The 24,862-nt window shown below is 40.9% G+C and overlaps 2 protein-coding genes across 4 annotated transcripts in view; one reads left to right on the forward strand and one right to left on the reverse strand.

Annotated features, from left to right (window-relative positions):
* Window positions 1-275: 275 nt before the first annotated feature.
* On the reverse strand, window positions 276-6,007 carry DOLK (dolichol kinase). Of its 3 annotated transcripts, none has more exons than XM_069772167.1 (2): window positions 5,930-6,007; window positions 276-2,826 (listed from the first exon to the last, which is right to left on the reverse strand). In XM_069772167.1, the coding sequence occupies exon 2, from the start codon at window positions 2,721-2,723 to the stop codon at window positions 1,152-1,154; it is 1,572 nt and encodes a 523-aa protein (XP_069628268.1). In that variant the 5' UTR covers window positions 2,724-2,826; window positions 5,930-6,007; the 3' UTR covers window positions 276-1,151. The 3 variants fall into 3 exon arrangements, with proteins under 3 accessions (XP_069628268.1, XP_009914539.1, XP_069628269.1); XM_009916237.2 differs by lacking the exon at window positions 5,930-6,007 and adding an exon at window positions 5,650-5,899; XM_069772168.1 differs by lacking the exon at window positions 5,930-6,007 and adding an exon at window positions 3,538-5,625.
* A 24-nt stretch (window positions 6,008-6,031) lies between these two features.
* Window positions 6,032-24,862, forward strand: part of NUP188 (nucleoporin 188) — a 30,090-nt gene continuing 11,259 nt past the window's right edge. The window contains exons 1-29 of the mRNA XM_069772147.1: window positions 6,032-6,119; window positions 8,013-8,067; window positions 8,671-8,744; window positions 9,340-9,424; window positions 10,123-10,203; window positions 10,678-10,722; window positions 11,336-11,428; window positions 11,571-11,690; window positions 12,105-12,316; window positions 13,105-13,219; window positions 13,747-13,947; window positions 14,660-14,749; window positions 15,326-15,391; window positions 15,920-16,039; window positions 16,489-16,615; window positions 16,736-16,891; window positions 17,242-17,368; window positions 18,018-18,105; window positions 18,196-18,272; window positions 18,443-18,557; window positions 18,902-19,022; window positions 19,262-19,328; window positions 19,758-19,886; window positions 21,096-21,229; window positions 21,631-21,737; window positions 22,538-22,744; window positions 23,247-23,416; window positions 23,753-23,822; window positions 24,499-24,566. Coding sequence (XP_069628248.1) covers window positions 6,094-6,119; window positions 8,013-8,067; window positions 8,671-8,744; window positions 9,340-9,424; window positions 10,123-10,203; window positions 10,678-10,722; window positions 11,336-11,428; window positions 11,571-11,690; window positions 12,105-12,316; window positions 13,105-13,219; window positions 13,747-13,947; window positions 14,660-14,749; window positions 15,326-15,391; window positions 15,920-16,039; window positions 16,489-16,615; window positions 16,736-16,891; window positions 17,242-17,368; window positions 18,018-18,105; window positions 18,196-18,272; window positions 18,443-18,557; window positions 18,902-19,022; window positions 19,262-19,328; window positions 19,758-19,886; window positions 21,096-21,229; window positions 21,631-21,737; window positions 22,538-22,744; window positions 23,247-23,416; window positions 23,753-23,822; window positions 24,499-24,566 — 3,146 coding nt within the window. The 5' untranslated portion in view covers window positions 6,032-6,093. The remainder of the gene's footprint in view (window positions 6,120-8,012; window positions 8,068-8,670; window positions 8,745-9,339; window positions 9,425-10,122; window positions 10,204-10,677; window positions 10,723-11,335; window positions 11,429-11,570; window positions 11,691-12,104; window positions 12,317-13,104; window positions 13,220-13,746; window positions 13,948-14,659; window positions 14,750-15,325; window positions 15,392-15,919; window positions 16,040-16,488; window positions 16,616-16,735; window positions 16,892-17,241; window positions 17,369-18,017; window positions 18,106-18,195; window positions 18,273-18,442; window positions 18,558-18,901; window positions 19,023-19,261; window positions 19,329-19,757; window positions 19,887-21,095; window positions 21,230-21,630; window positions 21,738-22,537; window positions 22,745-23,246; window positions 23,417-23,752; window positions 23,823-24,498; window positions 24,567-24,862) is intronic.

Raw genomic sequence — 24,862 nt, forward strand, 5'->3', positions numbered from 1 at the left:
GCAAATCTCTGCTTGGACACTTCTCAGGGGAAGGGAAGAGGCAGGGAGGACATGTGTTAACATGTTTTTGTTCTCATGGACACTCTGCAAACTGGTAAGCAGAGATTGTCAATACAGAAGTGTTTTTTTTTAGGTGGGGTTTTTGGCCACAAAATGGTAGTTTTAATTAAATGGACAGAATTAAATGGCTCTAATCAGTTTGTTGATAGAAGCATTTTTATAAATTATTTGATGAAACATCTAGCTGAAAAACCATGAAAAGTAGAAAACTGTAATAGTATTAGAAAAGTTTATTGACTTTAACAGATTTTTTCTGCTTTCATGATTAATGTGTAATCAGTTTTACCTGTGACTTTGCTTAGTTTTTCCCCTATATTGAATAGTATCCCAAATAAATTATCGATTAAAATCTTGAAAAAACCATTCTCGTTGCATAAACCTTCGGGGCTAAAACTACAACCCTCTTGTTAATACTGTTTGGAACAAATGGCCTCTTTCTACATTCTCAAACCTCTCCCACCTGCTCTGGATAAACTTAGCTATTATAGCTACTGAGTTTGAAGCTGTGTTTGTGCATCACAGTGCAATAGTATGGCTCTTGTTGATGGTGACTGGATATATTTGGACAGTTGTACTCACTCTGTGTGGTCACGTTCATTACAAAACATGCTTTAAATGGTGCATATACAGAAACAAGGAGTTCACATATTCAGTAATACAAGATGGCAGGACTCAGTACAGCAAAACAAGTTTTGGCTCTGATACAATACAGAGGTGGCAACATCTGCGAGGCTTGCTTATTTATTTTTTTTCCTCTCATTGACTTACCTCTTCCTCCTCTACTTCCTTTGCCTCTGGGCACCCAGAAGAAACTTAAATCGGATTACTAAACACAAATGCTATTTTTATCAGTTGTGTTTGTGTTCCTGTGAGAACATAAAGCAACTCATGCTGTTTTAAATGGGGAAAAAAACAAGACCAAACCAAACCCTTTATTTTAAATAGGTCTTTTTCATTTCTGTTTTTAACAATTTTATCATCTGCTGTACCAAAAACAGTGTTTAGATCAGTTTTGAGCTCTCATTACAGTGCATATTCTATTACTGCTTTTCTCTAGACAGGGGAAAAAACCTCTGTTCCTGGAAGTGCTTCTATGCCATAAACATTATCTGGAGGTAGAGAGGCAACAGCAGATTATCTATTTGGGTAGTATAAGCTTCCAAAAGAGAAACTAAGCTCACAGATACCAGAATCCAGGCATAGCTGGAGTTCAGATTCACACTGCTGTCAAAGATCAGAATAAGAGCCACAGCAATGATCTGAGCAAAAATAGCTGTCATTGTCCCTTCAAAGGTCTTCTTTGTTCCTGGCCATTTGATTTCTCCCATTGTGCTGCCAAAAACGGAGGCAATAGTGTCTCCTACCCCTACTGCCAGTACCCCAGAGTAGGGGACCAGTGCTCCTGCCCCAGACAAGGTACCTTTAGGAGCACAAGATCTGGGGAACAACCACACTGGGAGGGACATGCCAAGGAGGAGATAAATATGAGTCAAGATTAGAGGTCCACTGTCTCTTTCATCCAAGAAGAGAGACAGCAAATGCCTAAGAGTTTGGCCAAATGGTTTGATCCTGAAGTATCGAATGTACTCTAAGAAGATAAACACTGCCAGACACAGAACTGCAGCAACGTAGAGAAGCTGGCGGTCATAAATTAGTCCAGGAACATAAGTAGCTACAACAATGAAATGGAAATATTTCCTGGTTATAGTCGAGGCCTGATGTTTTTTAGATTCAGATGATCTCTTAGCATTCTGGTAGAAAACTATACCACATGCTGAAGCAGCCAAAAAGGTCCAATATACAAGAAGGTAAACTCTTGTCTGTGTCTGAAACAGAAACTGGAGTAGCCAGAATAAGGGGTTCCTCTGGATCAGTCGGTACAGCCAAGGCATGATGACCCCTAAGCCTAGCACTGCTGTCATCATGTGGAAAAACATGGAGGAGATCCACGTACCCGAATCCATGAAAATGAAGAGCACAGTGAAAAAAAGCCCAAGAAGAACAACTCCAACAACTGCCACCAGAAGGAAAAAGTCTATGGGATCACCTCTGCCCTCGATTACATTCAGTGAGCGTTTAATGAGCTGATTGAGAACAAAACTTATACCTCCGAGAACTAGCAATGCTTCTCCAGGAGTAAAACATCGAGGCAACAAGTACAGCAAGATCATACTGAGGTAGACAAAAATTAGCAGCACTTCTAGGACCTCTATCACTTCTGAAACAGTCAAAGAGTGCTTCATGGTATAGATAATTATACTGCCAGCAACACCAGTAAGTATGCAAGTGTTGGTTGGCACAGGTTTTGTGATGCCAACCGCTATTACAGACAGAAAGAGAGCAACCAGCATGCCAGTGGAAGCTACAACAATGCCAAAACGTTCGAAGTACACAATGCCAGCAGATTTGCACCTCTCCTTCATCGTTATCCCCAACAAGGGGATGACCATGCTAGCTGGCAGGAGGCCACTGTTCGCTGCTGTACGGAACTGGAATACAGCCCCACCTAGCTGGAGCAGACGGTCCCATTTGAATTGGGCATAAAAAGCCTGGATGGCGAGAGCGACAGCGCACCAGGAATACCGGTCCCACACCACTGCGTGCACAAAGAGAACGATGACGAACACTATCAGGGATTCCATGAGCACTGGCTTGTTTAACATGATTCCAGTCCAACGTGGCTCAAGCTTTCAAACTCTCTGAGGAGTCCCGATGTGCTCAATAATTGTCCATTATGAAGAATTCCCTTTCATGCTACTGCAATTCCTATTAAAAATAAAAAAAGAGCAAACAATTAAAGCCACACCTAGAAAAGCTAAAGCTTTCACACAGCTGTTTTGTTCTTAAGCTCAATTTAAACTGATAGTTATGTGCCAGTTGTTAATGTCAACCCACAGGTGAATAAAAAAACCCATAGAACCAGTGAGGTAGTAGATCAGCCAAAACTGTCATCCCCTTTTGAGAATCAAGAGAAGTCAGCCTGCAGTGACAGAAATGAACCACTGAATACTGGGGTATTCAGATACAGTTTTAAATATTTCTGTTGCAGTGTCTTTGAATGAAAATGTGAAGCAAACAAACCATAAATATTCCCAGAAGGCTTTATTGTGATGGTGTGAGTTTGAAATATAATTAATTTAAAAGTTTAAAGGTAATTTTAGAACCTAATTTTATATGCAGTTTTCACTGTATTTTTACCGAATGTTCCTCCTTTATTAAATATTTCTCTTCCCACTGCTGTGCAAAACCCCCTACGTACCTCTCTCCTTCTGTCACTGGTGTTATGATTGAATACTTCCCATTAGTGTAGTAGGTGTTTTATAATGCTATATAGTATTTAGAATAGAAGTAGGAAAGAAAACATCACAATCACTTAAAAAAATTGCCAAATGGCATACTTTAATTTTGATCTATTAGCAGAACTGTCAAGATAAGCTAAGCTGGAGATCTGAGCACAGAAAAATGAAGTGAACACACCTCATCTTGCCTGTAGCCATGAGAGGATGTTTATCACATCCTTAATATTAAGCAGCCTAATTTGTTTTGCTTCTTACAGCACTGCTGGGTCATATTTGTTACAAAGATATCTATTCTGAAATACACTTCTAGACCATCTTGATGTATTGGCAATATTCTGTTTAACTCTAGGATGTGTTGTAGCCATATGATTTAACTATTATACAGCTTCATAGGTGAGTAAATGAGTCTGATTTATTCTTGCTTATTTTTAAAGAAAGGTATTGGCTTCATTTCTCTTTAACACATGGCACGGCCTCTTCCCCGTCAGCTATCTTGACTCCTGTTTTCCAAGCGAGAACCTTGCATGCCTGTTCTACACAGACTCTAGATCTGTATAAATAAGTGAAGTATTTTAATGTTAGTTAGTCATTAATGACACTAGACAAATACTAGCAAGTCTCATCCCAGAATCGCATCATTACTTTATAAGTGATTTGTTTAACTAACCTCTGGTACGATTTATTTTCCTCAAATTCCTCAAGAGTAAGTAAACCCTGTAAGACATTCTTGATCATGATCTAAAGCTGTCATTGTTTTCTACATCCCCTCACTCCCTTGTCTTACTAAGACTTAGTGCATTTACAGCTCTTCACCTTCGCTCAGTCAAGGTTCACAGCCAATGACAGCTGCATTGCAAACTAAACTCCTTTAAACTTTTGGACTATAAGATAAATAGTTGAGATAATCAGCAATGCACACAATTACTCTATAGGTTAAATCATATCTTATCTTCTTTGAAGTACTGTAGGCATTCACAACGTTGTGAAATTCTCACCAGCATTTATTGCTTTCTGGCAACCTTTGTTTCTCCTTATCCATAATCTGATGTTAAGTCTTAGCCATACGTAAACCAATGCCATTACACTAACATCTCTTTTGTGTTCTTCGAAGGTATCAGTTTCTGTATGTCTGTTGGCAATAGAATGGCTGATCCAGTTGTAGGTATCCCTGCTGTGTAAGATATCTCCAGCTGAAACTCTGGATTGCTTCATCCTTTCTGGTCCACCCTTAGCAGTAAACCCTTATTAAATTCTGCTCCCCCAGTCTCATTACTAATATATACATTAGCCATTAGCTCCCTCATGGAAGGCTAGAAGTTTATTTAAAGTTTTGGCTTGGGTTTTCATCCAGTGTTGAATGGTGTCACCAGATTATAAAGCTGATAGAGATGTTAGCAGTAATATTACTGGGTAACTATTAAAGTTTGTACCATCAAACTCCCTTACACTGTGGGTCTGGAGCAGTTTAGTTATTTATGACTTTGTATTGAAAACTCACAATTATTAATAGATTGCTTTTTGGCATCCTTATTCACATCGGCTGAAATACTTGATTGCCAAACAACTTCACTGCATTTACTGTTGCTATACAGCTAGATCAGGCCAAGTACAATCTTTTTGCCATCACAATTAATTTTTAAACAGAACAGGAGAAGAATTAATCATATAGTCAATAAAACAGAACTGGCATGGGCAATATCTACCTACGACCAAGAATGGTTTTTGGGGTCCCACTCCTTGTTGTTTCTGAGCACAGGGGAGGAGGAAGCTTAAGGCTTATTTGAGAAGAGGCAGGGTAAATACCACACGCTAGCCAAAGCTTGAAAAAGACCTCCCACTCAGTCTGGCAACTTTAAGGTTGCAACCCAGCTCTTGCATCAATAATGACAGCTTCCCCAAGCAGGCAGCCTGCCAGCTGGCCTATAAGACAAGGAAGAATTTCACCATGTGAAACGCAGGTCTCCTACTCTATTGCAGCAGCTTTGAAAGCCCGTGACCCGTGAATTTGCAACACGATGTATTTCACTGCTGAATTGTTTCATTTTCTTGTGCCTGCTGCGATTCCCTCCTCCACACCTTCTTTCACGTAACATGAAGCTCCTCAGCACTCCTGCTCTCTCACACACCGAACGGGACCCACCGCCCCCAGTTTCAAGCCGGACTAAGCGTTTTCTGCCCGTTTCGCGATCAGCATCCCGGCTGCTCTAGGTAGGGATGTTTCCCCCTGACGTGCTCCCAAACACCCGGTAGCCCTCGCCTCGCTGCGCCACCTGCCGCCTCCCTCTCTTACCTGTGTCCCCCGCAGCGCTGGGGGCTCCCCTTGCCCTCTCCTTCCACGCCGCCCTCCGCCTCCTCTCCCCCTCAGCCGCGGCACCCCGCAGCCCAGCCGGCACTACTAGGAAGCTGCCCCGGGGCACGGGCCGCAGCAAGGATGGCGGACCTGCGTTAGCCCCTGGAAGGTCTCGGAGTCGCTCGGAAGCTCTGCCCGGGGAAGCCCCGGGTCCCACCGAGGAGCTGCGCCCTTCCCCGACCGCCCCCCCCGCAAACCCGGGAGCGGAGCGCGGACCCACCTCACGGGACGCCGCCATCTTGGCGCTGCCGCCTGTCACATGACCCAAAACGCCGGGTCGGGGGCCGGAGGCGGAGCGGTGGCCCCCCACCACGTGACACCGGCGCTGGGGAGAAGGAGGGGGGACCGACTCCGCGCGGCGGGTCACGTGAGAGGGGAGCGAAGATGGCGGCGGGCGGGCTGTGCGCGAGGTGCGGGAACGCGGCGGCGGCGGCGGCTGCTCCGGCGGGCGGGGGTGGGGGGTGGGAGAGGGGGGGAAGGCGGGGGCGGCCCCGTCCCTCGCTGCGCGCGGACCCCCGTCCGCGGGGCGGGGGGGGGCGGCGGAGAGGGGGTCGCGGTGAGGGGGGGGGAGCGGGTTGGGGAGGGTTAACGGCAGCGGGGCCCGCGCCGGCCTGGCCCCGCCCCTCGCGCGCGCAGCGAGGCCCCGCCCCGTCCCTCGGTGAGGGGCCCCTCGGGGACCCTCCAGGCGGCCAAATTTCGGTGTCAGGAGCGACTGTTTGGTGGTTTTGCCTTTCTTTTATTCTGCCGCATTGTGAAAGGTGGAACGTTCAGCAGCGCTCTTTAAAAGCTTCTGCTTCTGCGAAGCTGAAGTCTCGATTTCGGCTGAGATCTCGGAGGTGCCTGTCAGACCTCCTGCCAGCCCCAGAGCTGCTCGGAAGAGCAGGGGGTCGGCTTTCACCGTTTGGGGAACTCTTTGTAAATACGAAAATCAAAATAGAGATGTGGAAGATGTGTAAAGGAAGCTATTCAGTGAGTCCCGGGTTCAGTGGTCGCTTCAGATCGGTGCCTTCTTTTGTCCTGAGCATGTTTTTTGACATTTATTGTAACGTTTTTATGCTCTGGAGTGTTCCTAAATGTCTGATTTTTATTAAAAGAATATCTGTAAGCCCTAATGGGGACACAAACACCAGTGTTAACATGTGATCGCATAAAGAGAGCTTTCCTTCCTTAGCTGTCTTGGAGTCTAATTAATGAACTGGCAACAAACTATGATCTGTTTTATTCACAGAAGAGGTTAGGAGGGAATGAGAAGTAGAAACGTTGGCTCTGCTAGGCTGGCGCTCAGTTCCACAAAGTGATTCTTCTCATGGTAAAATTGTATGGCCTTTTGGTGCTCTGTGTGGGCTGGAGAGGTTGCACCCACAGCTGACCAAGTCAGGAGAGGTTTGTTAGCTTATTATACACAGGGAGGTGCACCTAACTATCGAGGAATTAGCAGGTAGAAATTATGTTGATAGGTGTACTGGAAATAATGGGTCTTGTCATTCATTTAAGTGGCACCATGTGTCAGAAGTTGCAGATGACTTTCACTGCCATAGTGAGTTATTTTGATGATGCTATTCTAAAAATAAGTTAATGAGTATTCTTGCTTTTGTAGAGAGGCTTTGTATAGGGAGCTGTGATGTTTAACTCCTGATTTGTATTGTGTTGCTAACAAATCATCATTTGTCTAAGTTCCTGAAATGCTCTTTTTGGCAGACATCTTTTTTCAGAGCTGTTGTAGGGAGACCCAATTTTCTGGGTGCATGTGCCAGGGTCAGGATTTGATCTGTCATACCTTTTAGTGCAGATTGGCTTTTCTACAGAGTTCTCAGGAAGAAACAAGAAGCCCAGGGTAAATGTGGCAGTCATTCTACCTTATGTAAAGTGTTGCAATTTTTCACTTCACCCAGTTTTATGTTCCACTTAGAGTGAAGGATGAAACTGTTACGGAATAGTTTGTTTGGGGAGAGCATTGAATGTAACTGAATAAAATATTGCTCTATACTTTAATTAGGTTTCTTTTTACTAACCTCCAATGTCCAGGTAGCAAAATCAAATTGAGTTAGTAAACTGATAAAAATGCGATGCTTCTTTGATATGAGTTTGCAAGTCTTGCTGTATCAGTCTTTCCTGGGTTCTTCCAGGACATCTGAAACTGGTCAGCTTAAAACTAATGTTCCTTAAATAATTTTTCTTATATCTTACAATGCAATGTGATCTGCTCTGAGTTAATTGCAGGTTTGAAAAGGTGTAAGCTAAATGGAAGCCTGATATAGTGTTAATCATTAAAATACTCACCACCTTTTTCCCTTTGTTTACAGGAGCAGCAGAGAATTATGGACAATTCTTCTGGGCAGATCAGCTTTAAGAGAACCAGTAAGTCCATGTCTTGCTAAGCAGGTTTGTCCATCACTGAATGGACTCCATAGTCAAATATATCATTTGTATATCTCTTTGAATATTAGTGAAAATATGTTTTGCTGCTTTTCCCTCTTCCTCAGTGCAATTTTTGTTCCTCTATTTCCACTACTTGTTCATTCTTCCACTCCTTGTTTATAGTTGCTTCATGAACTACCTGGAAGGGCGTACGTGAAAAGGTCATTCCCTTTCTGGAGCGGATACAAATGCTACTTTCTAGACTGGCTGGCCTGGGGTATTCATGAGTGGCACAGCCTGCTTCCTTATTTTCAGGGACAGAGCCTGTGCTTTCAAGAATTGGCCCAGAGGTTGGAAATCCAAATGTTTCTGTCCCCAGTCCATTGCCTCCTATTTCTTCTTCCTTTCTGTGATTAGGCAAGGCAGCGAGCTGTCTCATACAATAATGCGCCTTGAATCAGTCTGATTCACAGATTCTTGTCTTGTGGTGTTCCTGTTTCTCTGCGGTGGCGGAATTCCTTTGCTTCGCTTAAATTTAACAAATCTGATACTCAGCAGTGTACATTGAGGAACCTGTTCAGTAGTATTTCGTTCTTTTTTTAGGCACAGATTGCAGCAGAATTGAACAAGCACTGGCAGAGATTGTTAGAGGGACTTTCATACTATAAACCGCCAAGGTATTGTAATTGCCTGATTTTAGAAATTAACCTCTAAAATGGGGTCTCATAATAAGTAGACGAGCATGTTGAATATTTGTCCCTGATTACATGAAAATAGATATTTACTCTCTTACCTGACTAGAGGTTTCAGGAGAGGAGTAGCAAGAGAAAGTACTTAATCCACATAACGTTCTGGGGCATGAAATACAGACCAGAAAGAAATAACAGCAGTTTCTGCTGTCATTACTAACGTTAGGTAGCTCCTAATCCTTGCCCCCGCTGAGCTGCAGCAATCGCGTGCAAGTACGTGGCCTGTGGAGAAGTGACTCCTCTTGGCACTCAGTTATCCCAGAAAGGTATCCAGATTCCCTCACTGGAAACGGTGGAATGAATATAGCTTGCATTTATTATAGTAATAAGATTGTGAACAATGTTGAGTTTTATCTGCTGGGAAGGTTACAGAATATTGTTGTATGAAATATTGAAAGGCTATTGAGGAAAAAGCAAATGTTCAGTTTAAACTGATAAAACTGAGGACTTTGAAATTAAGCCTATTTAGTTCATTCCTTGGGATTGCTGCATTTTTAATGACTAAAATTTCTTTTTTCTTTAGTACGACTTCAGCAGAAAAAATAAAAGCTGATAAAGATGTAGCTGTTCCACTAAAAGAATTGGGTCTGAGGGTCAGCAAGTTTTTGGTAAGTGAAGGTGCTATCTGATTAGTTTTATCCCTGTACTTGGAATGCATTGTTACTGGGATTCTGATATTTAAGTAAGCTTCTTGATGTTGAATAGAGGCAAACTTAAGTTCCTTTCAGTTCAAAATAATCTAAAGAATGTTAGAAGTACATGTTGAAGCTGTAGGTCAAAATTTTCAAAAGTTATTAGTGATCTCGAGGTGCTTTTCTTTTTCTGGTTAACGTCCCTTTCTGCTGCAAAGGGCCCTGCTTTTCAGAAGCAGTCACTCGCTTTTGGTCTTTCTTGGGTTCTTTCAAGACACCTGAAACTGCTCACCTAAAAACTGATGTCCCTTAAATCAGTTGCCATGTTTCAAAATACAGTCAGTTTACCTGCAAAGTTACGTTCCTTCAAGCCACAAGTTTAGAATTCAGTGACTGCTGGTGGTACCTTTATTTAAATGACTGTTATGCTCCTTTCGCTGAAGTTAAACTGGATACATCTAAGTGACATCAGAGCTTACCTATTTTGCTTTAAACAGTAGTGCTGACTAAAGCACACATCTGCCTGATGCAAAGATTTTCTTTTGGCATATTTTGGAAATTACTTTGAAGAGAAGAGCTGCCTGAATATTTGGAGAGAATCTTCATCTTTAATGAATTCAGTTGCCTTCTATTCATTTCAGAGCATCTCTTTTTTTTTTTTCCTTCTCCCCCAGGGTCTGGATGAAGAGCAGAGTGTGCAGTTGTTACAGTGTTATCTTCAAGAGGATTACAGAGGAACAAGGGACTCCCTGAAGGTCCATAGCTCCCATTCGTGTTCTATTTACTTCACATTTCTCCTTAATACCAGTAGTTGTTTGATGCATATGGTCACATGTGAGTCTGAGTTCTGATTTAGAAATGGCTTTGTAGCTTTTCTTTGAACCTACAATGCTCAAGTGCTGCTTTAAGGAAATGTGATAGCAGATATCCAGGGCTAATTTTTGAGTACCTCTTCCTGCTTGAGTCTCTCTGCAGGAACTCAGCTCCTCTCTCTATCGCAGCAATACAGGAAAACTACAGATCTGTGAAGGAGTCAGTGGAAACGAAAAACAAATACGTAGTTAAAAATGAGCGTTTTGGCTTTGTGCTTTTGGAATCTGTCTTTCCAAAAGAAATGGAAAGAAAAATAGTCTTTTGTTTATTTCAGTCTTTTTTTTTGTGAATATGTATTTTGTCAGTAGGTATTTCTGCAGTAGATACTTCTTTATTTTGTTATGTTTTGCTTACAGACAGTTCTTCAGGATGAAAGGCAGAGTCAGGCTCTGATGCTGAAGGTTAGTTATTGCCATTTGTATTCTCTGTCGAAAAGGTCTGCTGACAGACAACCAACTTTATTTCTGTAGATCTAGAAAATCTTAGAATTCCTTCATATAAAGAACAAATTTTAGAAGATTCTTCTGAAATAGAGGGATGTGCATATAGATTTGAACAGTGTTAGTAGTTGCTACAGAAAGGAAATTTTAGGCTTCAGGGAATTTAGCTGGGCAGACGTACGGTCCCATGTTTTCCAAACCTTATAAGTTTATATGTTATGGTCTGAAGTGGTAACTCTGAAATGGAGACTGATGATCATATCTGACAGAGGATAATAGGGATAAGGAATCAGATCATCTCTCTCTGTCTTTTTGCCTTTCTTTTCCAAGTTTTCTCACTTAGCAGTGTAATTATAGACATGTCCCTATGGGCATGTTTTATTGAGTTCTGTAAAGTTAATTAAGTATTTTTTTCCAGATAACTTACTAACTGCTTAGTTGAAACTCCCATCTATATTGATATTTGAGCACTATATGTTCTTGTGATGAAGGCCTTGGCAGTGTATGGGAAAGGAAAGTGTATGGGAGTTAGACACAATACCAAATTGATAGTGATCACACTATATATTCACAGCTTGCTGACTATTACTATGAAGAGAGGATCTGCATTCTGCGCTGTGTCCTCCATCTACTCACTTATTTTCAGGATGAGAGGCACCCTTACACAGTGAGTACAGGAACCTTTTCCTGGCTGTGATGTTATTGAAATAAGCTAAATATTTAAGTTGTGTAGTAATTGTCCACTTGTGATTGTGAAAAGCACATGAGTGTGTGTGTGAGAAGTTCATTTATTTATTTGTTTATTTAAGGCACAATACTTCCAGTGTGTTGAAAAGTTGGACAAGGAACTAGTTCCTAATTACCGGAAACAGTTTGAAGCACTGTACAAAGCAGAAGCTCCTACATGGGAAACACATGGAAATCTCATGGTATTTTGTTTTTTGTTATTATTTATCAAACTTACAAAGTCTTTCCTTATATGTAGTGTATTGGAAAATGTGTATGTGCAGATGCAGTTAAAAAGGATGTTTCTTCTGATCCAAGAAACCTAAAATTTTTTTTCTCTCTAACAGAACACACTTTTGCTAAGAAACAGAGCGCTGCATGAAATGTATTGTTACTTGTAATAAATCCATTAATAGCCCTAGGCTAACAGATCCATTTATATGTAGTTGTTCATAATCTCTCTTCATCAGCACAGTCTGTACTTATAGTGGCTTTCCTTGCCATTGATAAAAACAGCTGGCTACACTAGCTGTTGAAATGCTTCAACACTTCTTAGTTTCTAACTGCTTTGACTGACCTGTGAACTTCGACATATGATGGTGGAACTTCTTCTGCAGACAGAACGTCAGGTTTCCCGTTGGTTTGTGCAATGCCTCCGTGAACAGTCCATGCTCCTGGAAGTCATCTTCCTCTACTATGCATACTTTGAAATGGCACCTGATGAGCTTCTGGCATTTGCAAAGATGTTCAAAGAACAGGGATTTGGCACTAGACAAACCAACAGACATTTGGTAGATGAGAGCATGGATCACTTAGTGGATCGTATTGGGTAAGCATCATGTATATTTGTGAAGTGTACAGAGCAAAACAATTGTTTTCCTCAGGAGAAAAGCATTTATATTTCTTGCTGCTGCCTCTTAAAATCACCACTATTTCAAGGTAAGCTTATTGTGATGAAGGCAGAATAGCTTTTCTGGTCACATTAGAGGTTTGTGGCAAAATGAAGGTGTGATTGCAAAGTAGAGAGGTATCCGTATACCAGCTTTAATCTAGTACATAATTTTGCCTCTCGTAAGAGTGGCAATGAAGACACAGTGCCACTCTTTAGATGGTCTAGTGGTAAAGTGAAATTGCGTCTTCACAGTCCTGTGCTGGTAGTCTGGCTGCTACTTGCATGGAGGCTAGTACTTTTTCTCTGACCTGTGTTGTTAACTGTGTTGCCTAAGTTGAAGCTATTGTGGGTCTGCTTAGAAATGGCAGTAATGTCTTCATTTTGCTGCGTGGGACATAACTCGAGCTGCAGCTAGGGGTAATGAAAATCCTGCCAGGTGGCAGAGAGTTACAAAGGTGGAATAGCTATCTTCAAATTTCAGTGACTTTTTTTTGTCTGTTCAACCAGAAATGGTAGTTCTGAAGATTGTAATCTGTCATATACTAGCATTTCAAGACAAAATTGGGATTACCTGCTGTTAATTTAATGTAATTTCTTATTGCGTCAAAGAACTGAACAAAAGTAAACTAAAGGTTGTTTTTTGACAACTTATAATTTAAAAAGAACACCTGAATTCTTAAATAAGGTTTCTGACCTACTTGTTTTTATTCTTCTCCTGCTTGTAGCTACTTTAGTGCTCTTATTCTGGTGGAAGGCATGGAAATTGACTCCCTCCATGAGCGTGCTTTGGATGACAGGACGGAGGAGCACAAGTTAGCCAATAATGAGCGCATCCACCAGGTAAAGCACTGGCAGAGTAGCCCCTCATCAGGTCTAACAATACAGAAATTACTGTGATTACCCAAGCAGTGCTGTTTAAAGATTATGTCTGTAAGTTTCTGATCCTTGAGTTTGTTGACCAAGTGTAGGAACTAGCATCCACGTAACGTTCTGGGGCAAATAAGAACAAAATTAATTCCTCTCCCCCTTATATTTCCTTGGTTATCCTGGGCCTTTCTCTAAAGAAAGATGTGTGCAAAGAAATAGGCATTGTGAAGTTTCCAGAAGGCAATGAAACAAAAGGTTTGTAGTGTCAGTGCTTTTAGGACAGAGAGCATCTGAGGTTAGAGCAACTATAAGTCAGTAAACCATGCAGAAAAACAGACTGAGGCTGCAAGTATATAATTTGGTCAGCTGTATGTTTGAAATAATTATCTGCAAGGGAAAGGTGACTGTTAGCAAGAAGACACAATCAGCTATATGCATGCCAAGTATGAACTTCTTTTGGAAGATCTCAGTTATTTTGCTTTTCTCTTGTCTCTGCGCAGGAGATGGACAATCAGCTGCTGCAGTTAGGGGATGTTTCACATCATGCTCCGGTGCTTTTGGCCTGGGCTCTCCTCCGTCACACTGTAAACCCAGAGGAGTCAACGAACATCATCAGGAGAATGGGCAGCACTGCTATCCAGCTGAATGTTTTCCAGTATCTGACAAAGCTTCTGCGATCGCTGAGCAGTGGGGGGAAGAATGTGAGTTTCTTATAATTGTATGTGTAAGCTCTTGAAGGTTTTTAACTGCTACTGATGTAAAGGTGTGATGGGAAGTGGATGATTTTGAACCAATGTTCTTTTAAACTAAATCTGGTTTTAAGCAGAGTATGCAGTAAAGCATGTTTTATCATCTTACCTTCCTTCAGTGAGAAATCAAGCTGAAATTAAACAGATTTTTATGCCCAAAGAATAAAAAAAAAATTTCGTAAGTTGAGGAACTACATCTCTTTTGAGCAGAATAGACTGCATTTAATCACATTTGTTGATTTGCCTCCAGAAGTGTACTTGCCATTGTAGATCTTGAGCATTAGATGTTTTAACTCTGCGCTATTCTCTGTATATGGTTTCATTAGACAATACCGTGTATGAGGGTAAACTACTTTGTAGGCAGAAACCAGTGAAAGCAAATCCTTTTGATTTCTGTGAACACTGAGTGCTTCTTTTTTTGATGTTTGGAATGTATTTCTAATGATAATAGTAGTGGCAAGATTTCTCATTTTGGTGAAATATTTCATGTTAATGTGCAGCTTAACTAGCGACTGCTTCCTATTTTGCTGCCCCTCTGCTGACTGCAGCAAGGTTGTATGAAAAAGGCAGTTGCTCAGTTTGTAAAGCAGACTGAGTACAGTTACAGTGTGTTCTGTAATTCATAGTCTTTCCTATAATGGCCTTGTGTATTCTTTCTTTCCAGTGTACTGCCAGCACAGCTTGTATGTGTATTTATGGACTTCTTTCCTTTGTCCTGACATCACTGGAATTACATACATTGGGCAATCAGCAGGTAAGCATCCAAGGCTCATTGCGTCTGTTACCTAATTTAAAATAACCTGCCATAACTGATGTTAATTACTTTTGTTAAATTATAATCCTGCATTTGAGACTGCAAACTTTATGTGACTTAGATAGATCTAAGAGACTGATTTGCTGGTTTTCCTACTGCATTTACACAATGCAAACTTAGTAAACACCTCTGCAGATTGGCTGATAATAATGAAAGAGCATATCTTGCACTTGAAGTCCTACGGATTTGACACTAATTGTTGATGCGTTATTTCCAAAGCAATGAAAATAATACATACTCCATTTCCAAGTTTGAGAAGACATCATATAGCCCTTTGTAGATAAAGTGGACATATTTGTCCTGGCCAGTCCGTTCATGGTGAGGAGCATGGCTTTAGGCTGGCTATGTGTTCTGGGTTTGGGTGTGTTGGGTGTTTCTTTCTGTTTTGACTAGAGGAAGTAGTTACCTTGGTTAGTAACATGGAAACTTAAATTCCAAAGATGTGGCAGAACTTGGCTGGGATGAAATTCCCCTGTGTAAAGTAACTTATTTTCTCTGTCCTTTCTTCCTTCGAAGGATATAATTGATGCTGCATGTGAAGTTCTGGCAGCTTCCAGCATTCCTCAGCTCTTCTGGAAGACAGTGAGTGTATTGGCAACTTCTTTGACTTACCTTGCTTATAGCTGAAACCCGATAAAAGATCGTGTTTTAGGAAAGAAACAGATTGATTGTATTTAGTTAGTTAGTTTCTAGGAGGGCCTGAGGAGCTAGTGTTTGTTCATATCTTTGATTTACTTTTGCCCTTTCCTGCCTTTTAGGTACAGCCTTGGCTTTACTCTTGAAGGATACTGGAACAAGTTTTAATCTAGGTGATAGTTTAAACCAGGGCTGGGGTTGCAAGGATTGAACTAACAGCTGGCAAAAGCATCATGCTTATTTTTTTGTTGTCACAGAATTAGGGTGATATGTAATGCATTACAGTCTTACTTCCTGCCTTATACTTGCACACTGCCTCATGCTTTAGTCTGTGCAAGGACTGGAGTGATACTTTTGTGCATGATTAATGTTAAATGTATGACTTAAAAAGAAAATGTATCCTTGTGGTATACTGAGACCATTTTAGCATTTCTTTTTAGTAATAAGACATTTGTTTTCTGTTTCCACCACCAGGAACCTACTGCAGGTCTGGGTATTATCCTGGACAGTGTGTGTGGGATGTTCCCCCATCTTCTTACTCCCCTCCTTCAGCTGCTCCAAGCCCTTGTGTCTGATAAATCTACTGCAAAAAAGGTACAGGATCTCTCTTGGTGTTTGGGAGATGATTTATTTCAAGACAGAGATAACATGCTGTGTGATTCTTTCTTTCCATTAGACGTGCTTATCTCAGTTGCGATCTTAGATAACAGACATTAAGCTTTTGTCAAAGAACAGTGGACAGGGCTCCTTTTTAGTCTGTGCTGTTGCAGGACACTGTTTTCTGGCTTTTAGAAAACTTTTTAACTTTAATAGCTGGAGTATAAGATACTGCCTAATTTTTCAGGTTGTACTTTACTCATAACAAGTTCCTGATTCTTTAGGTGAGACTTGTCTGGACATGTGGGCTGTCTAATAATATTTTGGTCAGGAAGGATATTGTACATGTCAAGAAAACTTCCCTATTCCTGGAAGTGACCCAGTTGATTAATTTTTAAGAAGGTCTGGCTCTTCGGCTGTATTGTTTAAGCTCTCTGTCTATGCAGGTATACAGTTTCCTGGATAAAATGTCCTTCTATATCGAACTGTACAAGCGTAAACCTCCTGATGTGATCTCTCATGAAGACGGCACACTTTGGCGAAGACAGGCTCCAAAGCTCCTCTATCCTCTTGGTAAGGAAACTGCACTTAAGCTTTTCTTATTGAAATGCTTTGGGGAATTTAGTCCTTTATCTGGCTTCTAACTCATGGGTAAACTTGTGACTTTATTTCATCTGCTTCTTCAATCTTTAGGCCTAGGTCAAACAAATCTGCGGATACCTCAGGGAACAGTGGGCCAAGTGATGCTGGATGATCGGGCTTATTTGGTACGATGGGAGTACTCCTACAGCAGCTGGACACTGTTTACCTGTGAGATTGAGATGCTGCTCCATGTTGTATCGACAGCAGGTGAGATAGGCTGGGATTATAAAAAAGAATAAATAATTGTTAATTGGTATCAATTTGAAGTTAATAGTAGGATTGAACAGCTCTAAATACTTTTGAAAGAGCATGGAATGTTTTCTCAGAAACCTGATTTTTTTAAATTATTATTATAATACTGTAAATTTCACTGCAAAAGGCCAAGAGCATGTAGTGAGATGAGATAAGATGAGGGAAAAGTTGAGACAGATAAAATAAATGTTTTTTGGTATGGGGAATGATCATGGGGATGTGTGGTAAGATTAATGTGCATTGTTCCAGATTTGATTACTGTTTAAGTACGATTTCGCATTCTAGTGTTAGTTTTCTTTACCCAGATGTGATTCAGCATTGCCAAAGGGTCAAACCAATAATTGATCTGGTTCATAAAGTCATCAGCACTGATGTGTCAATAGCAGATTGCCTTCTGCCAATCACATCACGAATCTACATGCTCCTGCAGAGGTAAGTCACTGATTGGCATGAAGTGACTAACAGCGGAGGTACCTGAGAAGATACAATGAGCTAGAAGAATGGCTAAATATGAATTTTGCCAAGAGCTTTGCAAGAAGTGTGTCTTAGTGCTTGAATTTCCCAAGACCTGTGTTCAGTTCTAAAGACTGTTCTGGCTACACACTGTTTAATGCTTTGATGCAGCAGAATGGCCCCCCTTCCACTTCCTTTGTGAACGTTGTGCAACTTTATCCATTTAAAGGCTTTTTTTTTTTTTTTTTTATTGCTGGCTATATATACATGAAAGGGAAATAAACCATATCATTAGAGCAGTAACTTCCAGGTGTTAAACCAGTTGTACTTACTAACTCTCCTCTCAGTGTTAATTGCCTGGGAATTGATGTTCTGCTGTAATTATTGTTTGCTGTGACAGTCTGCTGTCTTGCCAGCCTTGCCTCTTGCAGTAAATTGATCTGACTCAGGTGTGAGGGGGAGGTCGCAAGTCTAGACTGAAAGTGCATACTCTGGTGTCTGTACTTACCTGCTTAGATTTTATACTTGGGTACTTCAGTGAGAGAGAAGCTTTTCTGATTAAAAGAACAGTATATAGGCTAGACCACATGTGGCAGTGCATTTTATGCACACTATTTCTCTTTTGTAGGCTAACAACTGTTATCTCTCCCCCTGTGGATGTTATTGCTTCTTGTGTCAATTGTTTGACAGTACTGGCTGCTCGCATGCCAGCCAAGGTGAGGAAATAACCTGGGCTTGCTGGGTTTGAGAACTAGTAGACGTGTATATGTGAATGAGAGGGAATATCTGTACTTTTTCTCTTTCAGGTTTGGACTGACCTTCACCATACAGGCTTCTTACCGTTTGTTGCCAATCCAGTGTCCAGTATGAATCATGTGATTAGGTATTCATGATCCTCTCCCGTCCTTTTTTTTTTTTTTTCTTTTTTTGGCCTAACCTATTCATAACAAGTCATAAGAACTTTTTGCTAGTGTGAAATCTGTGCATCTGACATCTCTCATTCATGTCAGAATCGTGCTATTCATGTAATAAACCCTCTTGCTTATTTCACAGTGCAGAGGGAATGAATGCTGGGGGCTATGGAAACCTATTGATGAGCATAGAACAGCCTCAAGGCGAGTACAGTGTTACCATCTCGTTCCTGAACCTGATAACAACTCTTGTCCGGGTGAGTACTTCTCGAATGATCTGCATGTGAAATCAGCTGTAAGCTGTTATGATAGAAAAATGAAATACAGCCGTGTCTGAGATCGATCTCCTGTGCAGCAGATCTCTGAGTAATCATTGGTTGACACTCTCTTCCATGCTACTGTTTGTGCTTTGTCTGTAGTCTGATTCTTTCAAAAAACTTTTGATTCATCTGACCTACAGAAGAATAGAAGTCACTTGTAAATCTGTGTCCCCATGCTCGATAGTTTTCTCACACTTTAAAGATACATGGCATATCTTCCTGGACAAGGTTTCTTGTCCTTTTAATCAGAAGGGGAACAATAACATTTCTGTTTCTTCTAGGGACAACTTGGTAGCACCCAGAGCCAAGGACTTGTGCCCTGCATTGTGTTTGTCCTGAAGGAGATGTTACCAAATTACCACAAATGGCGTTATAACTCTCATGGAGTGAGAGAGAAAATTGGTAAGGATGTTGAGGGAGGAGGGAGAAGGAGGAGGAGGAGATAAAAAAGATCACCTGTATCTCAGAGAGAATGTGCAAATCTTTCCTCTTTTTTTTTATCATACCTTTTCTAGCAGCCATTTGGGATTTGCTTTGTACATCTACCAGTATTGCTAGATGATGTGATTTGTTTGAAAATTTTAGGAACGAGGCAACAGATCTTCCCAAAAACTGAGTAGTCCATTTCATCTCTGTTTTAGGATGCCTAATTCTGCAGCTGATCCATGCTATACTGAATTTATGCCCTGAAATGGATCCTCGCAGCAGGTAAGACAGGTGATGGATTTCAGATCTGCACTAGCCTGGCTTACAGTGCAGGAGTCACTGTCATTTTGTTTCAGCTTTTAATGCAAATGACTGGGAGTGAACTGTCATCGTTGTGTAGCACTGGTTTCAGCTCTTTTCTGTGTTACTGAGTACAGGAAGGGTATAAAAAGATTAGGGACAGAGCAAACCACGTTGGTTTCTAGAGTACCTGGTGAAGAAAGAGAAAACAGTAAATAGATTTCCTGGGACAGACTGCCATTCACTTTACTGTTTGGTGTATCCACTCTGAAGAAAGTAGAAGGGAGAAAAAAGTAGGGGTCAGTGGGGGTGTAGAAATTATGAGGTTACTTTGTGGTAGTTTTCTGAGTGCCACATGGCAAAATACTGCAAGTGCTCCTAATGATGTCCTGTGTTGTTTGTGTCTTGCAGCAATGCCCCCAGCCTTCAGTCCTTGTGCATCTTCAGCCTGGCCAACACTGAAGCAGGGCAAGCTGTCATTAACATCATGGGAATTGGTGTGGACACTATTGATATGGTAATGGCCTCCCAGTCTAGTAGGTGAGTGGTGTGTTTCTTTTCAGTAGTGTGAGGAGAGAAGCAAATGATATTCAAAATGTAGCTTTAACTTGATTGCATTTAATGGGGGGTCAGTGTAGCAGCTAGCCATTGCAGCCTGCCTTGTATGGTCTGGAGGAACAAGCCTTGTTTGTTCCAGGTCCATATATAGTCTTTGCTGTACACTCTCCACTTCATGCAGTCGTTTTAGTTTTCTATTTCTAAATAACATTTGGAGCATGCTGGTGGGTGTAAATGTGCTCAATTGTTAAACGTTTGCTAGCGGTTACATTTTTTTACAAAGAATTCACTTGAACTCAATTTATAAGATTGAATGACTGAATTAGAAGTGAGAGGATTAGAGCCAATGTTAGAAGTTCTGTGTCTTCAGGTAACAGCAGAGTTCAAGTCAAGCTATGCTGATGAATAAATCATGATAAAGCTTGAAGTGTGATTATGAAAGTGCTAGGGATGATCAGTCTATTCATGATGGTTCTGAAGGCAGCTTTTGAAGTACTGTGAAAGTACTGAAGATGTCTTCAGTGTTGAGCGCCTTGACTTCCTTATGTGGCTCTCTGAAGGCTTGAATCTTTTGCTTTAGCTACGGTTCTCTCCTTTCCTCTGTTCTCTTTTCCTGGCCAACTTTACTTGACACATAGCCAGCCAAACTTGCTAGCAGGTTGTTTCTGATAGTCGGACAGCTTTTTTTTTCAAAACAAGTCTGGAAGGGAGTCTAGACTTGTTGAGGAAGAAGTGAGACCTGAGAAGCCTTTTTGGCATTAATGTCTCTCCACAATGTTTATCTGACAAGGAAAATCTTAGGGAAAAAAACAGACTTAGAGTCAGTTTTATCTCTTCGTGCAGTTTTAGTTCACTGTAATTTCTGGGAGATTGGTTCTGTAAATGTTTCTCCCTCTGTCTTAATACATTTTAAATCTCTGTATCCCAAAGAGGAAAAAAAAAGTGACATAGGCTGTCAGGCTCTCTTTCTTTTTTGTTTGATGTTGAAAACTCACGGCTGGGTAGACAGTATTTTTTGTGGATATGTGACTGTGTATTTCAGCAGCTGTTAAGTGGTGATGTGACACTCTGAGTAAAAATGTCTTACAACCCACGATTGACAGAGTATAGAATTTCCTCTTTGAATGTTGGGCAAATAATAAATGTTGATTGTCAACACATTTACTTACTCTGGTTTCTTTTTGGAAACAGTGATGAGTCACAAGGCCAAGGTCAACTTCTGATCCAAACAGTTAAGCTGGCATTCTCAGTTACCAATAATGTCATCCGGTTGAAACCCCCCTCTAGCGTGGTATCTCCATTAGAACAGGCACTTACTCAGCATGGTATGTATTTCTCCATGGGGGCAGCCTGGGAAGCTATGCTTTTTTGTTATTTGCAAATAGTCAGTGTGTCTTATTACAAACAGTAGTTAAGATTTCAAGGTTCCAAAAAGTGGTTTCTAGTGATGGCAGAAGGCCTATTCTCCCTTCTCTAAGGCATTCTTCTCTGGGACAGCTTCTAAAGTATTAAGCAAACATGGCTTGTTGTTTGCTGCTTTGTAATGAGATGGGTGTAATTGCAGAATATAGTAAATCAGCTACCATTAATACCTCTGGCTGGGCCCATGCCTTGTTCTTTTGGAAGACTGACTTAGTTCTCACTTTTGCTATGGAAGTTATTATTTGGTAAATAGTTACATCTAGTTGCAGTTTCTTCTCTTTGATTTTAATTGTGTTCTCTCCAGGTGCTCATGGAAACAACCTTATTGCAGTCTTGGCCAAATACATCTATCACAAGCATGACCCTGCACTTCCACGCCTGGCCATCCAATTGCTCAAACGACTGGCTACGGTAAGATGAGACTCATACAAGTGCTCTTTTGCTTCTTCCCTTGTGACTGATTCCACCACTGCAATTCTTTCAAGATGATTTCTTCAGGCTTTTTTGTATCAGGGAGCTTAATGCAAGTCAGTTGAAGGCAGTGTGGACTGAAAACTGTAAGGTAGAACACGTTAAAAATCACACGATTTTTTAACATAATCTGCCATTTCAGAAGTCACTTAGCATCTCACTGAAAAGCTTCATGAGTGGGGTGTTTTCTGCAAAGTATTTGCACCTCCAGTTGATCTCTTTCCACTTTTTTGAGCAACTTTCTCAAGTCACACTCTTAAATACAATTCCTATGCCTTCTTAACTGGAACTTTAACATCCTACTGAGAAGAGGATCTTATTTAAGTTTTTGTTGGGAGGTTTCAACTTTGCCTTTTGGACTTACTCTTTTTGGCTACTAAACTTCTGAGAATGTATTTGCAGTTTTATTAAAGCATATAAATCCAGCTCTGGGTTTATTTATTTCAAGAAACAGTATTGCAAAACTGTTTTTCTCTTTGTCTTTTCCAGTTTTGTCATAACCCTTGAGAAATAGGTGAGAGATAGAGCAGAATTGCTAAAAAGGAAAATTTTGATCACTTTTCAGGTTTCTTCCTGCTTAATGACAACAACTTACTTTTGAGTTCCCTCACATATGTTCATAGATTCAATATCAAGTATTTTAGAGTTTCAATTTGAAATGCAAATCACCTTTTATATAGACAAGAAGCATTCTGTAGAGTTTGGTTATTTTTCCTTCTGATGTTCCTTTCCTTTTGCAGGTTGCTCCCATGTCTGTTTATGCCTGCCTTGGTAGTGATGCTGCTGCCATCCGTGATGCCTTTCTCACCCGCCTGCAGAGCAAGATTGAGGACATGCGTATTAAGGTCATGATACTGGAGTTCCTCACAGTTGCGGTGGAGACACAACCTGGGCTCATTGAGCTGTTCCTGAACTTGGAAGTGAAGGATGGCAGCGATGGGTCAAAGGTAGAATAGCAGATACTTGCCCAAGGGCTCTCTAGCCTTTTAGCGTAGCATTCATAGCAGTGTTATGGCACTAGTCTAAAATCTGATAGTTCTTACATGTAACCTGATGTGCTTAATGTAAAGATAAATGTAGCTTGTGCTTGCAAGTGGCCAATCAGTGAGAAAGCTGAAGATAGAGGTAGAATGGACAATACAAGTTTTCCAGAATACCTATTCTGGTGCTTTGCAGTTCAAGGTCTTCTCGGGTTGGGACCTTTTGAAGGCTCTTGGTCTTACTAAGTCTTAGCTTAGCTCGTTTTTTATTCCTCTAAAAATATTTTTTTTTTCTCTCCTGTGTTGTGACTACATTCCTTGTAGTCATATACAAAATATATGATGGCATCATGTACTCAAGATTTATTTCTCTGTGTATTGTTCAAGTGGAATCAAGCATATTCTGCTTTAATAGGTGCCTACATAGTGGCTCTGTGGTGATGTAACCTCTTGTTTCCTTTTGCTTTAGGAATTCAGCTTAGGGGAGTGGAGTTGCCTCCAAGTAGTCTTAGAGTTGATAGACTCCAAGCAACAGGAGAGGTACTGGTGCCCTCCCCTCTTGCACCGTGCTGCCATTGCCTTCCTGCATGCTCTGTGGCAGGACCGTCGAGATAGTGCCATGCTAGTTCTGAGGACAAAGTGAGTTGTTGTTTTTCTACAGTGCATTTTCCTTCCTTTTTTCCAAAACGCTTTTTCTTTGGTTCATCAGACTTTTCAGGGACATTTGCATCTTAGTCTTTGTGTGCCCTCATAAGGTTATGCAGTGTATGGGTTTTGAACTTAGTCTCTCGGGAAAGAAGATGAGAAGCTCCTATGTGCATATGCAGAAGCAAATATATTTCTGTCTTTTATACAAAGCTATATAAGCTTGTATTTACCAAAGCATTTTTTCTATGAAGTTTGGAGCAGTCAAAATGCTGCTAGGCATGTGGCATCAGGGAGATAACTGATACTACTTCTGTATATATGTTTTAGGCCAAAATTTTGGGAAAATTTAACCAATCCCCTCTTTGGGACCCTTCCTCCACCTTCAGAATCGTCAGAGGTGAGTTACATCCAACCAAAATGAAGGTAGTTATGTACTTCTTAAAAAACCTTTCTAAGTGATGTATGTGACTCTTCCCTCTGCTTGCAGTTTTCTAAAAGGAAGTATGATCAAGTGGTTTAAACACAGGCACGAGATGAAGTGAATGCTTTCTGGCTTTGCAGAGACTGTACAGCCATGAACAGTCTTTTGAAATTCTCTGCTCTTTATTCACATGTGAAACAAAAATAGATGTTACCTAGCATCTGTGGTAACACGCACTCTTTGGAAGAAATGCCGTCTGTAGTGTGTCCATACTATATGTTGTGTGCCATTTGGCAAAAGAAACTCTCCTCTTTTTTATGCATAGCTGAGGCTGACTAGTATCACAGAGGAATCAATTTAGGTTCCTGTTATTCTTCCTTTTTGTGGAAGTTTCCCCCTTCATTATGAAAGTCCTGTGCTCTCACTCAGAGTGCCACTTTGAACACAGCATTCTTTCCTTATTATCACTAGTCCATGGTCGAATGACATAACTATTGCTATCGTGGGAAAAACAAGTCTCCCGCAAAACTGGAGTATCAGTCACCGCAAGTGGATGGGTAGGGATAAACCAGAATTACACTTACCCTGCAGAGCTAGGTGCTCAGATTTTGTTTGGGTTTTTTTGTTTTGTTTTTTTTTTTTGTCTTTATAGCTCAGTGTCTTGGATACCTGTGCCTTAATCATGAAAATCATCTGTTTGGAGATCTACTATGTTGTCAAGTGAGTCTTTGGTAGCCTCTCCTCCGTCCATGTACTTCTTAATTATCTAAACTGTGTGTGTTAAGTCTTGATAGACCGTGCAGGCTTTGAAGGACAAAGTACATGTAATCCTGTGAAAATGTGAGAGCAACAGGGATTTATAAACAAATTACAAACACGCATTAGAGATTCTTGCAATTGCCAATTGCAGAAAGAGATGTTACAGTCTTTCTGCAGCCTGTAGGTGAGAATGTTGCTATTAGTATTTTCCGTGTATCCTGGAATGAGAATATACAGTATTTATTAAAACTAACTGT

This window comes from Haliaeetus albicilla, chromosome 26 (assembly GCF_947461875.1).
Source record: "Haliaeetus albicilla chromosome 26, bHalAlb1.1, whole genome shotgun sequence".
Classification (NCBI taxonomy): Eukaryota; Metazoa; Chordata; class Aves; order Accipitriformes; family Accipitridae; genus Haliaeetus; species Haliaeetus albicilla.